At 41.9% G+C, this 15,010-nt stretch overlaps 3 protein-coding genes across 3 annotated transcripts in view; 1 reads left to right on the forward strand and 2 right to left on the reverse strand.

Annotated features, from left to right (window-relative positions):
- LOC309608220 (uncharacterized protein C6orf52) overlaps window positions 1-15,010 on the forward strand; it is a 391,220-nt gene that overhangs the window by 124,326 nt on the left and 251,884 nt on the right. The gene's annotated exons all lie outside the window — the stretch shown is intronic.
- The window catches only part of LOC309608204 (N-acetyllactosaminide beta-1,6-N-acetylglucosaminyl-transferase-like), a 62,909-nt gene that overhangs the window by 32,947 nt on the left and 14,952 nt on the right, over window positions 1-15,010 (reverse strand). The window contains exons 2-3 of the mRNA XM_082347753.1: window positions 8,857-9,020; window positions 4,935-6,408 (exon numbers count right to left, since the gene is read on the reverse strand). Coding sequence (XP_082203879.1) covers window positions 4,935-5,874 — 940 coding nt within the window. The 5' untranslated portion in view covers window positions 5,875-6,408; window positions 8,857-9,020. The remainder of the gene's footprint in view (window positions 1-4,934; window positions 6,409-8,856; window positions 9,021-15,010) is intronic.
- Window positions 1-15,010, reverse strand: part of LOC309608213 (uncharacterized protein) — a 102,612-nt gene that overhangs the window by 18,674 nt on the left and 68,928 nt on the right. The gene's annotated exons all lie outside the window — the stretch shown is intronic.

Consider the following 15,010-nt stretch of genomic DNA (forward strand, 5'->3'; position numbering starts at 1 on the left):
AGGTGCTCATTGATGTCCCAGAATTCAACCTATGCTTGCTTATTTCTATATAACGTACACTCTTATACATTCTCACTCCAGGACATAAACTAATTTTTATTCCACTAAGAAAATTGCGCTTAGAGTTTAATCTCAGCAACTGACTGTAGAAAGGGAGCAGAAGAAAAGGGTTCCATTTCTACCGATGTGGGTACACTGTGCATCACGCTTGTCTTATTCTTGGGGCCACGTGGTACCCAAAGCACTTTTCAAGTATTCATTTCATCATGACATCACCTCTGTGCCCAAGTGAAAAACCAGGGAAACCAAATGGAAACTTTCTCAGCGTCCACGGAGGTCACAGAGAAAGAGCAGCTTGGGTTAAATTGGTTTTAAGTGCACGTGACATTTTGTCTTTTTGGACGCCTCCAGCTCTTTCTCTCTGCCCAGGCTCTCTTCTCCCTCCATCTTCTTTCTCTTTTTATTTATGTACTTACTATGTTAAATTCTGTACCCTGTTTTCTCATCGTCACTGTTTTTTGTTTGTTTGTTTGTTTTTGTTTTTAGCCACAGGAAATAGCTGGAAGCAACAGGACTTAAAATAGCCCAGGAGGGTGGTGAGAGAGAGCCTGGATTGTGTGTCAGAAGGTCTCCAGTTGGGCCAAAGCCACTCTTGACAGCCGGGAGCCCTTGAAGCAGTGATTTGATTTCACACCTCACAGCTTCCTCTGGGGTGAATTTGAGAAAACAACCCCTGTTCTTACTCGGGGTCCCCAATGGGGGCTTCCTCCCAGCCACGTCACCCACACCTCTGAGCCTGAGTTTTTTCCAACATCGACCTCCTGGTGCAGCTGGAGGTTTCCAGAAGTAATATACAGAAAGCACCCAGCTGGGGGCTTGCCAGAGACATCAGAGCTAATTTCATACCTTGAGGGAAAGCCATTGGGAAGAAAAGAGTGAAGAGAGGAAATGAGGAGGGTTGCAATCCTTTAACATAAAATCACTGCAAATAGAATGGTAGGAAAGTGCAAAAAAAAACTGGTTCTTTTCAAAACAGTCAACTAGATATCATTGGGGCAACACAAAGCTGAGGCAGAGAGCTGACAGATGAAGAGTACTTCAGCGTTAAGTAGACTCTGTGCCTCCAAAGCCCTTTCCAGCTGCACTTGCCCTTGAAAGGATACCTGACAACCCTCGGCTTTCAATGCCAAAGGCTAACAGGAGGAGGCTGAACCCAAGAACCTCAGAGGTTTTCACAGTCTAACATGTTTCTGCTCAGAAAGGCCTCAGGTTTGAGTTTTGGCTGGATTTGGGAGGTTGGGTGTCACGAGGAGAAGGTAAAACAAGGGTCCAATCCCAGTGCCAACTGAGCTCTTCACCTTTCTAGACTTCTGCTCTTTCCTTCCTCCACTCTGCTCCCCACAGAGTCCTTGATTTGAGTTTGAAGTTACAGGAACTCATGGTCACTGCTACAGCGAGTGTTCCCAGCCAGGGGAGACCTTGAGCTTCTGATCACAGAGAATTATGTGCTGCAAGACTCTAGCCCCCTCCTTCCGGTTGCAATATGCTGTTCAATCAGAACAGAGTTCCAAGAAATGGATCCCCTATTCTTTTGGATCCCCGGGTGCTGGATTGCAGTATCCCCATTTCTTCTCAAAGCTCACAGTCTACGAGGAACTCGATGCCTACTCTCTATTTGGCCAGCTGGATGGGGAAAGACCTTCTTTACAACAGATGACCATCAACAGCCCAGACTGAAAAAGTATGGAAGACACAAAAATAGCTGTGTGTTTGGCAAAACCTGAATTTACTTAGTAGATCAGTCTTTAATTCTGGAAGATGGATTTTCATAGAAACTACTTGCAGAATGACCTCATCACCTTTCAAAATTTTTCTTTTTTTTTGGCCATGGCTCGAGGCATGTGGCATCTTAGTTCCCCGACCAGGGATCCAACCTGCGCCCCCTGCAGTGGAAGCACAGAGTCTTAACCACTGGACCGTCAGGGAAGCCCCCCTCATCACTTTTCTAACTGGTCCAGGGCTTCATTATCAGTTTTGCATATTATCGAATGAAGTTCATTTCTCACAGGAATGTTGTGTGGAGTGACTAATCAAATAAAGCACATTTTAAATGCCAGACGGTGCCAAGTACTTTGTTAAATTCTGGAAACATTTTCCCTTTGACTGAAGGGAACTGAGGAACATAATGCAAACCATTAATTAGAAACATTGTCCTTTAGTAAGAAATTAAAAGTTGTAACTAAGATATGCATGGATACTAATGACTTAACAAGACATGAAAATTCATGATCACCAGTAAGTATATCACATAATGAAACAACATACTAATAAGTGCTATTCTTTGAAAAACCTTTAGAAATAGAAATCTCATGTACCCCAGTCAAATGATTCATTCATTCATTCACAAACATTTTTTGTGCACTTAGTTTATGCAGGCACTGTGCTAGATTCTGGAAATATAAAACGTAAGTGTAGCCTAAATGAGTACAAAATTACTAGATCTTAAAATGCTACTGGGGATTAAATAGAGGTAATGTTTCTTAATCAAATTTATAAGCTTTTGTACAGCAAAGGAAACCATAAACAAAACAAAAAGACAACCTACGAACTGGGAGAAAATATTTGCAAATGATGTGACCAACAAGGGCTTAATTTTTTAAAAATAATTAATTAATTAATTTGGTGGCACCAGATCTTTAGTTGTGGCATGTGGCATCTAGTTCCCTGACCAGGGATCAAACCCAGGTCCCCTGCACTGGGAGCGTGGAGTCTTAACCACTGGACCACCAGGGAAGTCCCAAGGGCTTAATTTCCAAAATATACAAACCGCTCATACAACTCAATAACAAAAAAACAAACTACCCAATCAAAAAATGGACAGAAGACCTAAATAGGCATTTCTCCAGAGAAGATATACAGATGGCTAGTAGGCACATGGAAAGATGCTCAACATTGCTGATTACTAGAGAATGCAAATCAAAACTACAATGAGGTATCACCTCTCACCAGTCAGAATGGTCATCATTAAAAAAAGTCTACAAATAATAAATGCTAGAGAGGGTGTGGAGAAAAGGGATCCCTCCTACACTGTTGGTGGGAATGTAAATTGGTACAGTCATTGTGGAAAACAGTATGGAGGTTCCTTAAAAAACTAAAAATAGAGTTACCATATGATCCTACAATCCCACTCCTGGGCATATATCCAGAAAAGACAAAAACTCTGATTTGAAAAGATACATGCACCCCAGTGTTCATAGCAGCACTATTTACAATAACCAAGACATGGAAGCAACCTAAATGTCCATCAACACATAAATGGAGGGCTTCCCTGGTGGTGCAGTGGTTGGGAATCTGCCTGCCAATGCAGGGGACATGGGTTCGAGCCCCGGTCCGGGAAGATCCCACATGCTGTGGAGCAACTAAGCCCGTGAGCCACAACTACTGAGCCTGTGCTCTAGAGCCCGTGAGCCACAACTACTGAGGCCCACATGCCTAGAGCCCGAGCTCCACAACAACAGAAGCCACTGCAATGAGAAGCCCATGCACTGCAATGAAGAGTAGCCCCTGCTCGCCACAACTAGAGAAAGCCGCTAGCAGCAATGAAGACCTGATGCAGCCAAAAATAAATAATAAATAAATAATAAATTTATTTTAAATAACCAATAAATGGATAAAGAACATGTGGTTACATATATACAATGGAATACTACTCAGCCATAGAAAAGAATGAAATAATGCCACTTGCAGCAAAAAGGATGGATCTAGAGATTATCATACTAAGTGAAGTAAGTCATACAGAGAAAGACAAATATCATATGATATCACATATGTGGAATCTAAAAAGTGATACAAGTGAACTTATTTACAAAACAGAAATAGACTCACAGACAAAAACTTATGGTTACCAAGGGGAAAGGAAGGGGACAGATAAATTAGGAGTCTGAGATTAACAGATACCAACTGCTATAGATAAAATAGATAAACAACAAGCTCCTACTGCATAGCACAGGGAACTATATTTAATATCTTGTAATAAACTGTAATGGAAAAGAATCTGAAAAAGAATATATATAATTGAATCACTTTGCCATTCACCAGAAGCTAACACAACATTGTAAATCAACTATACTTCAATTAAAAAGCTGAGGTAATGTTTCCAGAAAACCATCTCCTTCCAACCTCCTCCCTCCAGTAGTTTTCCAGCAAATCGGCCCCTTCCTACCGCTCTCTCCATTCCCAGGAGGATAAAGTTGCCTGGAAGCATACTAGTGTGAATCCTCTCCTTCTCTTTAAGGTAGAGGCAGTTAATGGAGTTAACTCTGGTGTTTAAAAGCAGAATAACAGGGGACTTCCCTAGTGGCGCAGTTGATAAGACTCCATGCTCCCAATGCAGGGGGCCCGGGTTCAATCCCTGGTCAGAGAACTAGATCCCACATGCATGCCGCAACTAAGAGTTCACGTGCCGCAACTAAGGAGACCTGGAGCCGCAACTAAGGAGACCTGGAGCCGCAACTAAGGAGACCTGGAGCCGCAACTAAGGAGCCTGCCTGCCGCAGCTAAGACCTGGCGCAACCAAATAAATAAATAAATATAAAAAAATAACATTAAAAAAAAAATAAAAGCAGAATAACAAAAGCCGGAATGTGGAAGTGCAAAGTTCTGTTTACTTTGAGTCCCACTCCGAAAGGCTTGTCCTTCAGAGTCACAAAGACAGAGCCTTAGAACTGAAATGTAAGAACTGTAACTTACGTTATATGAATTCCATTGAAACAGACACACAAAACAGTCTACAGGGTGTCCATAAAGCTGGAAACATAGGTGAATATATATAATGCAATTGAAGATATTTTCAAAGTGTAAAATACACACACACACACACACACACACACAATGCTTCCAGACTTTATGTAGAATGGAAATCAAGTTCCGCATACCTGGAATCCTGTTAAGTGTCACCCAGAAATGTTCATCAGGAGAGTAGGTGTCCTTTGACCACCCAAGTAAATCAATGGCCCTCTGGTCTTGGAGAACAAAATTAGCAAATTCTCTTGTAAGGGCTACATAGCTGGAGCCAAAGTAAATGGTGAGATTATGGGGAGGAGACATTTTTCTTATCCAAGTCCACAGCATGAAGGAAAACAATTGGTATTTCTGCTCCAAGTGCATATATCTGGTCCTTCTGATAATATGAGGAGGAGGCAGCACCCCTGGGGTGATGTTTTTCCCTTTGAATCCTTTTATATACTGAACGATCTCCCTGTTGGTTTTCAGGGGGAAATCTTGCCCGCAGGTGTTGATGGTGTACTTCCACGGAACCTCCGAGCCTATGAGGTCTTGCAGGCAATTCAGGTCAGCCTGGAGCCTGGAAAGTCCTGCGTAGACCACAGACTCCCTCTTGGAAGCCAGAAAGGCATTTGCGAAGCAGCTCAGCAGCCTTCCTACCGAATCCTTGAAAGCAGAGGTGGCTTTCTCATCCACATGAACACAGTAGACATTTTGAGGCATGTAAATAGCCCTGAAAAGCCTCTCAAATGTATCAAAGTCTTTGTGGATGACCATGACATATGCCAAAGGGAACTCAGCTTCATCTTTGGACAGAGGTTTCATTATGTAGTGATTCTGGGTCAAGTACTGTTGGCAAGTTATGTTTCTCAGTGGTGTCAGTGGTGTCATTGGTATATTTCCATCCAAGATTTTCTTTCCTGTTATAATCATGTCACAGACTTCTGCAAGCACTGAAGAGTTTGAGATTTTCCCCACTGGCAGGTATTTTGGCAGGACTAAATTGTTGGTATAGAGAAACAAAAGAGTTATAGAAATGGCTATAAGCCCTACAACAAACTTGAGTACCTTCAGCTTCATGTTTCCTACCATCTCTTCTGTGTTTGTCACTTCATATCATTGTTGAAGTCAGTCTGCAGGTCCATCCCCCGACTGCTGGGGAATCTACTCCCACTTCTTATTTTGAGCAAGAAGAGAAATACTGCCACTCACTTAAGGGACAGTGGATCAACCACAAGCTGAAGTTCTTCTCTAACGATGAAGGGCTTGAATGGATCTGAGAACATGAGCCACTGGGGCCAACGGAGCAAGAGCTGAGCAGTGTTAGGTACCTTGGTCCAGGTCAATCTCAAGTTAAGACCCTAACAAATCTGTCACGGCTGCCGACTCAGGGTGTTCCCCCAGGGCGGGGGGGAGGGTAGAACGTGTGTCCGTCTTACAGCCCTTTTACCCCAGAGAGGGACACCATCACCATCACCATCACCGACATAATGTTTGACCACAAGGGACGGTATATTTCTTCAACTTGGGACCATATCAGTTGTTGTGAGGCAGGTCACCACCAGCAGTGACTGATATTAATGTTGACAGCTCCCAGAATTGCTGAAGAGCAGGGTTTCTCTTTACCTAAAGATAAAAATCAAGAATTCAGAGATGCGGGATTGGAAGGCATCTTGCAGTTTTTTCAGACCAGCTCGCTCAAGTCACAAATGGAGCATCTTGAAAATGAACTGTCACTGATGTTCTATCACCCTTTTGGCTCCATTTTCTCACTGACAACCTGGGAGGTGAGCATGGACGTTATACCCACTTTGCACAAGAGGAGATTGAAGCCCACACATGCACTGACTTGCCTGAGGGTCAATAATGAGTTCATGGTAGCATGAGGCCTCAACCCTAATAGGGTCGAGAATATTGTACCTGGAATATTTGCTCCCCCCTTTTTCTTGACGAGTTCCTCCCGTCGATCAGGCCCCCCGTGTGGCACCCTTTCCCTGCCCTCCCAAGTCTGGGTTAGGAGCCCTTCCACCTGTTCTACTAGGACTTGGTGCCCCTCTCTTTGCTTGTCTGTTTGCCCCACCACTAGCTTATGGAGAGCGATTTCTCTCTACTCATCACTGGGTTTTAGGCACCTTGCTCATGTTAGGCGGTCATCATTAAATTAAGTTTAGTCATTTTTCTTCCCTCTATACCAGGGGTGGACAAAACTACAATGGGCATCATGGGTGAGGGCCAATCCACCTGCCACATGTTTCTGTACAGCCTGTGAGCTAAGAATTGTTGTACATTTTTGAATGGCTGAAAGGAAATTTGAAGAAAAAGAATATTTCATGATACATGAAATTCAAATTTCAGTGTCCATAAATACAATGCCATTGGAACATAGCCATTGGTTTACAGATTGTCCATAGCTGCTTTCCCATGGCAACAGCAGAGCTGACCAGTGGTAACAGAAACCATCTGGCCACCCAAGACTAGAATATTTACTCTTTGGCTCTTGAGAGAAAAGATTTCTTGATCCCTCCCCTATAATTACTGATGTCTCTGCTAACCAGTATATTTTCACCACACCAAGATGACTACTGTGGACTTGGTACAACTTTACCACTTTTTCCTGTATTTTCTAGATTTCCTCACGAATGCTAGAATGACATCCTATTTGGTAGCAGAGCATGGGCTTTAAAGAGAGACTTGGAAATCTACAAACAACAAATGCTGGAGAGGGTGTGGAGAAAGGGAACCCTCCTGCACTATTGGTGGAAATGTAAATTGATACAGCCAGTATGGAGAACAGTTTGGAGGTTCCTCAAAAAACTAAAAATAGAATTACCATATGACCCAGCAATCCCACTACTAGGCATATACCCAGAGAAAACCATAATTCAAAAAGACACATGCACCCCAATGTTCATTGCAGCACTATTTACAATAGGCAGGTCATGGAAGCAACCTGAATGCCCATCGACAGACGAATAGATAAAGAAGATGTGGTACATGTATACAATGGAATATTACTCAGCCGTAAAATGGAATGAAATTGGGTCATTTGTAGAGACGTGGATGGATCTAGAGACTGTCATACAGAGTAAAGTAAGTCAGAAAGAAGAAAACAAATATCGTATATTAACGCATATATGTGGAACCTAGAAAAATGGTACAGATGGACCGGTTTGCAGGGCAGAAATAGAGACACAGATGTAGAGAACAAACGTATGGACACCAAGGGGGGAAAGCGGCAGGGGGGTGGGGATGGCGATTGGGATTGACATGTATACACTGATGTGTATAAAATGGATGACTAATAAGAACCTGCTGTATAAAAAATAAAGTAAAATTCAAAAAAATAAAAAATAAAAAAATAATAAAAATGTATAATGCTCGCTTAAAAAAAGTTATAAAAAAAAAAAGAGAGAGAGACTTGGGTGGGTTTGGATCTTGGTTTTGCTGGTTCCTAGTGGTATGAGCTTGGGCAAGGGGCTTTACTTTTCTGTTTCAGTTTTGTCATCTGTCAAATAAAGAAAATACCAGTAAGGTTGTTTGGCGGATGAATATGGGTTAATAAGTGGAATGCAATTTGCTCAGACTTTGGCACATAGAAGGCTGCTGACTACCAAAACTGCTAACTACTGAGCTGCAGACGGTCACTTTTAGAGGCTCACCTGCACCTCTAGTGAACTGGAAATTCAGAGCGCGCTGCTTTGCCTGACTCCACTGTTTCTCAAACTCTGGCAAAACGTGGTGCTGCCACACACTGGCCCTGTACAGCATAGCTTGCCAAGGTGGAAAATCTTGTGCATGGCAGGAAGGGAGAATTTTTGTGCCAATAGAGCATTTTATTCCCCCAATAGACTGGGAGCAACTCGGAGAGAAGAACATGTCTTTGAAGACATAAGGAGGAGGGCTCAACATGGCATTTGAGCGACCCCAAAGAACTTCCCAGACGTCAAGGTCCCAACCCAACCAGCCAGCCGCGGTTTCCATGAGGACATTTAAGATGTCTCATAAGCAAGCAAATTGTTTTGGTGAGTTATTCCAGAAAAACGCCATAGCAACAACTTCTACACATCTCATTACGTCATTGGGGGACTTCCCTGGCAGGCCAGTGGTTATGACTCCACGCTCCCAATGCCGGCGACACGGGTGGTTCGATCCCTGGTTGGGAGAACTAAGATCCCGCATGCTGCGTGGCGCAGACAGAAAAAAAAAGTCATTGGAAACAATGACATTTAACGAAGGTTCTGAAAAAATGGGACAAGAGACAGGTTAGATTAGATGGAAGAAAAGCAAGCAAGGTCTGGAGCACGGAGTACTCTTGGGGATTCTTTGGAATGTTCCGGCAGGGACAGCTGAGCAGCCTGTAGAGCATATGAAGGCAGTAGGATGCACCAGGGGTTGTATGCCATCACTTCTATTATTCATTTGCAGAATTAGATATCAGTCCTAAAAATAAAAATTTCCCCAATGTCCTAGGCACACTCACATCAAAATCAAATCTTTTCATTTTAATTCTTCTCATGTAATTTGAGTATCAAATTTTTAATTCTCACTTTTTTTTTTCCCCAGGAAAGTTAAATGGTCACATAAGAGAACTGTCCAGTGACAGAACTGGGAAGAAGCTTAGAGGTCATCTCGTCACCTGCTGTCATTTTACAGAGGAAAGCAGGATGCCATTCAGAGAAGGAAAGCAATTTGCTGTACGTCAGACAGCCTTGAGCCCCACAGCCAGGAGGGGCAGCTGGTCAGGGCTGATCCAGCGCAACGCGCTGCTTCCAAAAATGTTTCCTTCCTTTCGATAAAGATTTCAGGAAACAACATTTTACAAGTGCTTCTGTATGCCTATTCAACTGAAGGACAGATTACACAAGGTTATCTTAACTTCATGAGATTGGTCTTCAGTTCAGTTTCTACCCTTAGAAACCTAAGCTAAAGATAATATTTGTGCTTTTAAAAGAGGCTGATAACATATTTGCACTTTGAAGTCCAGTGTGATAACACTTATTCTGGCTAGTCTTTTTTTTTTTTTTTTTAAGTTTTGAATTTTATTTTATATATTTTTTTATACAGTATTCGGGCTAGTCTTAGCAGGAGTAGGTAAATACATCCAAAGCCAAACAAAGACAATTTTGGAAACTTTGCGACCAAAACTGACAGGTTTATTCAAAACTCTTGTTAAGGGCATCTAATTCTAATAACATTTGTATTTATGACTGTCCTCTAAATCCTTAGTTATCTTCTGTAAGTAGATTATCTCTCGTAAAAACAAGAGTTAACCCAATACATCAGCGTATTTCCAAGCACTTACCCATTGTCCCCACTATGAAGGCCATTGCTGATATTTTCACCCCTCTTCCCCCCCAAGCCCCCTACTCCTGTCCTTCCATATTTGACACATTCTTGCATTTCTGTCAAATTAGCTGAATGGAAGAGTAGTTTTTAATCAGGGGCACATGCTGACCCAGGAAAATTTAACACAGAATCCCCTTCTGGTGTCTGATACCGAGATCTGAAACCTGGAAAATTCATATTCTACCCCTAAGCACTGGCACTGAAGACTTGTTAAAGCATTTTTTAAAAAATTTTATTGTGGCATACAAGCATATTACATAAACGTTGCCGTCGTAACCACCTTGAAGTGTGCAGTACAGTAGTGTTAACTATATGCATATTGTCAGCAGAACTCCAGAACTTTCTCATCTTGCATAACGAAAATTCTCTACCCATTGAACGACAACTCCCATATCCCCTCCCCACCCAGCCCCTGGTAACCACTACCTCCAATACGTAATCCACAAGAGCAAGGCCAGTATAACACCAGAGGTCTGTGATAACAGGAAGGAAGGACTCCTAGAGCCAGAGTCCCAGCCCAGCTGGTGAGGGTCTTAGGAATCACGTGGTTGCCTAGGACCGAAACCCACCCAGACAGAAGTTCTGTCATGTTGGATGACTTGGCTGAGGCCGCCCCACTGATAGGAGCCTGAGTGGGGATTCAAGCCCCCTCGACTGGCCCCAGAGCTGGAGTTCTTTGATGGCGCAGAGCCACCCTGCCGCCCCCATCTCCACTCTCAGCTCATCTGTCTTAGAGCAGAATCAAGAAGGCAGAGCAATATGTATAACTGATTCACTTTGTTATAAAGCAGAAACTAACACACCATTGTAAAGCAATTATACTCCAATAAAGATGTTTAAAAAAAAAAAAAGAAGGCAGAGCATCGTCTTGTTCGACCTCAGCTGGGAACGTACAAGTCTGGCGACTCAGGATTTTTTGCTGCTCTGCACATGTGGGCCTATGACCACAAGTATTGATTTGGGGGTTACACATTGTAGAAAGTAGACGAATTTGCAAATATAGAATCGGTGAATAATGAGGACCAATGGTGTTTACTCAAGAGAAATCAAAGCGTGTGTTCATATATAGTCTTGGGCATGGCTGTTCAGGGCATCTTTATCTGCAACAGCAAAACATAATAATAGTAAAATAATAAATAACAAAATAATACAAATGTTCATAAACAGAGGAATGGATTAAAAAGTTATCATATAGCCATATAATGGAATACTTTTCAAGATAAAAGGGAATGAACTATCTATACAGGCAACAACATGGACGAACCTCAGAATAGTCATGGTGAAAGAGGCCACACCCCCCAAAAAGAAAGTACTTACTATATGATTCCATTCATAGAAATATCTAGAAAACACAAACTAATCTACGGTAACAGAGAGCAAATCAGTAGTTTCCCGGGAACAGGAAGCAAAAAAGAGAGGAATTATAAAGAGACACAAGAAAACTTTGCGGGCCTAATGGATGTGTTCAGTATTTTGATTGTACTGATGGCTTTACAGATATATTAATGTGTCAAAATTTTTCACTTGTACATGTATGGGCAGTTTATTGTATCTCAGTGATACCTCAGTAATGCTGAGGACAAATCTGACAGAAAAAAAGTGGGATATAGTAATCCAGAGAATGATTAAATATTAAAATAATGCATATTGTATTTTTCTCCTGATGCCCAAGCTATGAATGTATTGAATGATATGGAATATTTGTAAATGTGCCAGGCACTGTTCTATGCCCTTTATATACAATAAATCATTTAAAACTCATATCGACTATTCCTCATGAGAGGGATACTATTTTTTTTTTACTGAAGCATAGTTGATTTACAATGTTGTGTTAGTTTCAGGTGTGATTCAGTTATACATATATGTGTGTATATATATATATTCTTTTTCAGATTCTTTTCCATTATAGGTTATTCCAAGATACTGAATACAGTTCCCTGTGTTATACAGTAGGCCCTTGTTGTTTATCTATTTTACATATGGTAGTGTATATCTGTTAATCCCAAATTCCTAATTTATCCCTCCCCTCCTTGCCCTTTGGTAACCATAAATTTGTTTTCTATGTCCGTGAGTCTATTTCTGTTTTGTAAATAAGTTCATCTGTGTCATATTTTAGATTCCACATATAAGCAATATCACATGATATTTGTCTTTTCTGTCTGACTTACTTCACTTAGTATGATAATCTCTAGGTCCATCCCTGTTGCTGCAAATGGGAATATTTTATTCTTTTTTATGGCTGAGTAATATTCCATTGTATATATGTACCACATCTTCTTTATCCATTCCTCTGTTGATGGACATGTAGGTTGCTTCCATGTCTTGGCTATTATTAATAGTGCTGGTATGAACATTTGAGTGCATGGATCTTTTCAAATTAAAGTTTTTATCTTTTCTTCATATATGCTCAGAAGTGAAATTGCTGGATCATATGGTAACTCTATTTTTAGTTTTTTAAGGTAACTCCATACTGTTCTCCATAGTGGCTGCATCAATTAACATTGCCACCAACAGAGGGATCCTATTATTATTCTCCCTTTTGCCCAAGAAAAAGCTGAGGCACTGAGAGGTTAAGTAACTGGCCCAAGGTCACACAGCTTGAAGCAGGAGAACCAAGTCTCAAAAGCAGGCAGTTTGGGGCCAGGAGCCAGGATCCATGCTCCTGACAACTACATTATGTCATTTTCTTCTTGAAGGAAGGCAACAAACCTTTATTGAGTATCTACTGTATACCAGACATGGTGCTCAGTACTTCTGGGTTCCTTGTACAACTTAATTCTCTCAATTACTCAAGAAGAAAGAAGATAACCATTTCAAGTTTTTTAGATGAAACTGCTTAAATTCAGAGCACGTTCCACAGTGATTTCATATGTGAGCATAAACCTCATTTCGCCTGCCTCACCATCCACTTTGTTCATCGGTGTATTTCCTGTTCTTCCCTATGTCCCATGTCCCTGATTTAATCCCTAGATCAGCTACAAGATGATAGACACATTCTCCCTCACATAATATAAAGAAATGGCAAATTATAAACGAGGTCGGATATAGCAGAGTGATCCCCAGTTCTCAAAAAAACAAATCCAATTACTCCCGCCACAGGAGGTAAAGGAATTATCTCAGGTAGTTCCCCCACCCCTGAGGGTAGGCTGGATTTGATAACTCACTGACAAACAATAGCGTATGGAAAGAGAAAAATTGTTACTTTAGTGCGGAGAAATCTGGCAAACATGACCTTGACCAAGTGATCAAAGTTAACACCTCATTGGCATCTTGTGGATGTCAGAGACCCCCAGGTAGGATGTGATGAGAAGGGCATTTCACCTCTGTGGTATTCTTCCCCCCAAACCATAATCGCATTATGAACTTGAGAAAATACATCAGATACACCCCAACTGAGATCCATTCTAGAAAACACCTGTCCAGTCTTCCTCAAAACAGTCAAGGCAAAAAAGGCAAGATAGAAACTGTCATAGACCAGAGGTACTAAGGACACAGGACAACTAAGTGAATGAGGTATCATGAGCTGGATCCTGGAACAAAAAAGGACATTAATGGAAAAACTGGTGAAATCCAAATAAAGTCTGGAGTTTAGTTATTAGTAATGTATTGATGTCAATACTTAAGCTTTGACAAACATACCACAAAGGTAACGAGAGATGATACCATTAGGAGAAACGAAAACCGGTGGTAGGTATATAGGAACCCTTTGTAATATCTTTGCAAATTTTCTGTACATTTAGAATTATTCCAAAGTAAACTTTATCTTAAAAATCGAATCAGCAGCTTTTATTCAAGCAAAAGCTGAGCTTGGACCCTTACTGTGCAGGAAGGAACACTTAGGGGTGCAGGGGTGCAGCCTGCCTTTCAGACCATCCCAGCATCGCTGTTGGAGCGTCCAGTTCTGCAGCCACGTTGCCAGCACGAGCCCTGAGTGCCCAAAGTGCCAACTGGCTTAAGTTTCACACTGTTAGGGGAGCTTAAACATTGACAGCTTTAATCTGCCACTAAGTGAAAAATTGACCTCAGGTCCTCTGTGACCATAAAGAGAATACGGGTAAGTGTTCTTTCATTAATTGTGGCATCCATTGATAATCGATTTGATAACATTCCAGAAGAGTTTGGGATAAGGTGAACACACACACACACACAATCCTATTATTGGGTTGCTGCTCTAGTAAGAAGAGCAGAGTTCTGGTTTCTGCACTTACTGTGTAAATTTGAGCAAGATTCTGAAGTCAGAGGAGCCTAGATGAAAGACAGACAGACATTCAGACACACACACACACACGCACACACACACCCTTTATAGGTTTATCTCTGGGCAAACTCCCTCCTTCATCTTCCCTTCCTGGGTAACCCTCCCCCCAGGCATTAGTGGTACAATCTCAGAACTTTCCAGAACCCCACATCTTTGCAGTAAAATCCCAACACTGAGACTGGCTATGGAGTAAAAAACCATTAGTCATCAACATGGAGATGAGCTGGCCTTGGGTAGCCCTGGAGCTGCCTTCATGATCTCAGTCTTAGTCTGGAATGCAATCCCGAGGAGCAGTTCTAATTAGCTAACTTATTTTTAATATTTATTTATTTATTTTTATTGATTGATTGCTTGATTGATTTTGGCTGCGCTGGGTCTTAGCTGCGGCACGAGGGATCTTCGTTGCGGCGTGCGAACCCTTAGTTGCGGCATGTTAACTCTTATTTGCGGCACGCGGGATCTAGTTCTCCAACCAGGGATTGAACCCGGGCCCCCTGCATTGGGAGCGTGGAGTCTTACCCATTGGACCACCAGGGAAGTCCCCTAACTAGCTAACTAAACGGATTTTGGGGCGGTCTGCCTCGGTAATTCAGACTTTCACGCTGAGCCAGGAGCATTCGGGCT

Source organism: Balaenoptera borealis, assembly GCF_965194805.1.
Source record: "Balaenoptera borealis genome assembly, chromosome: 12".
NCBI lineage: Eukaryota > Metazoa > Chordata > Mammalia > Artiodactyla > Balaenopteridae > Balaenoptera > Balaenoptera borealis.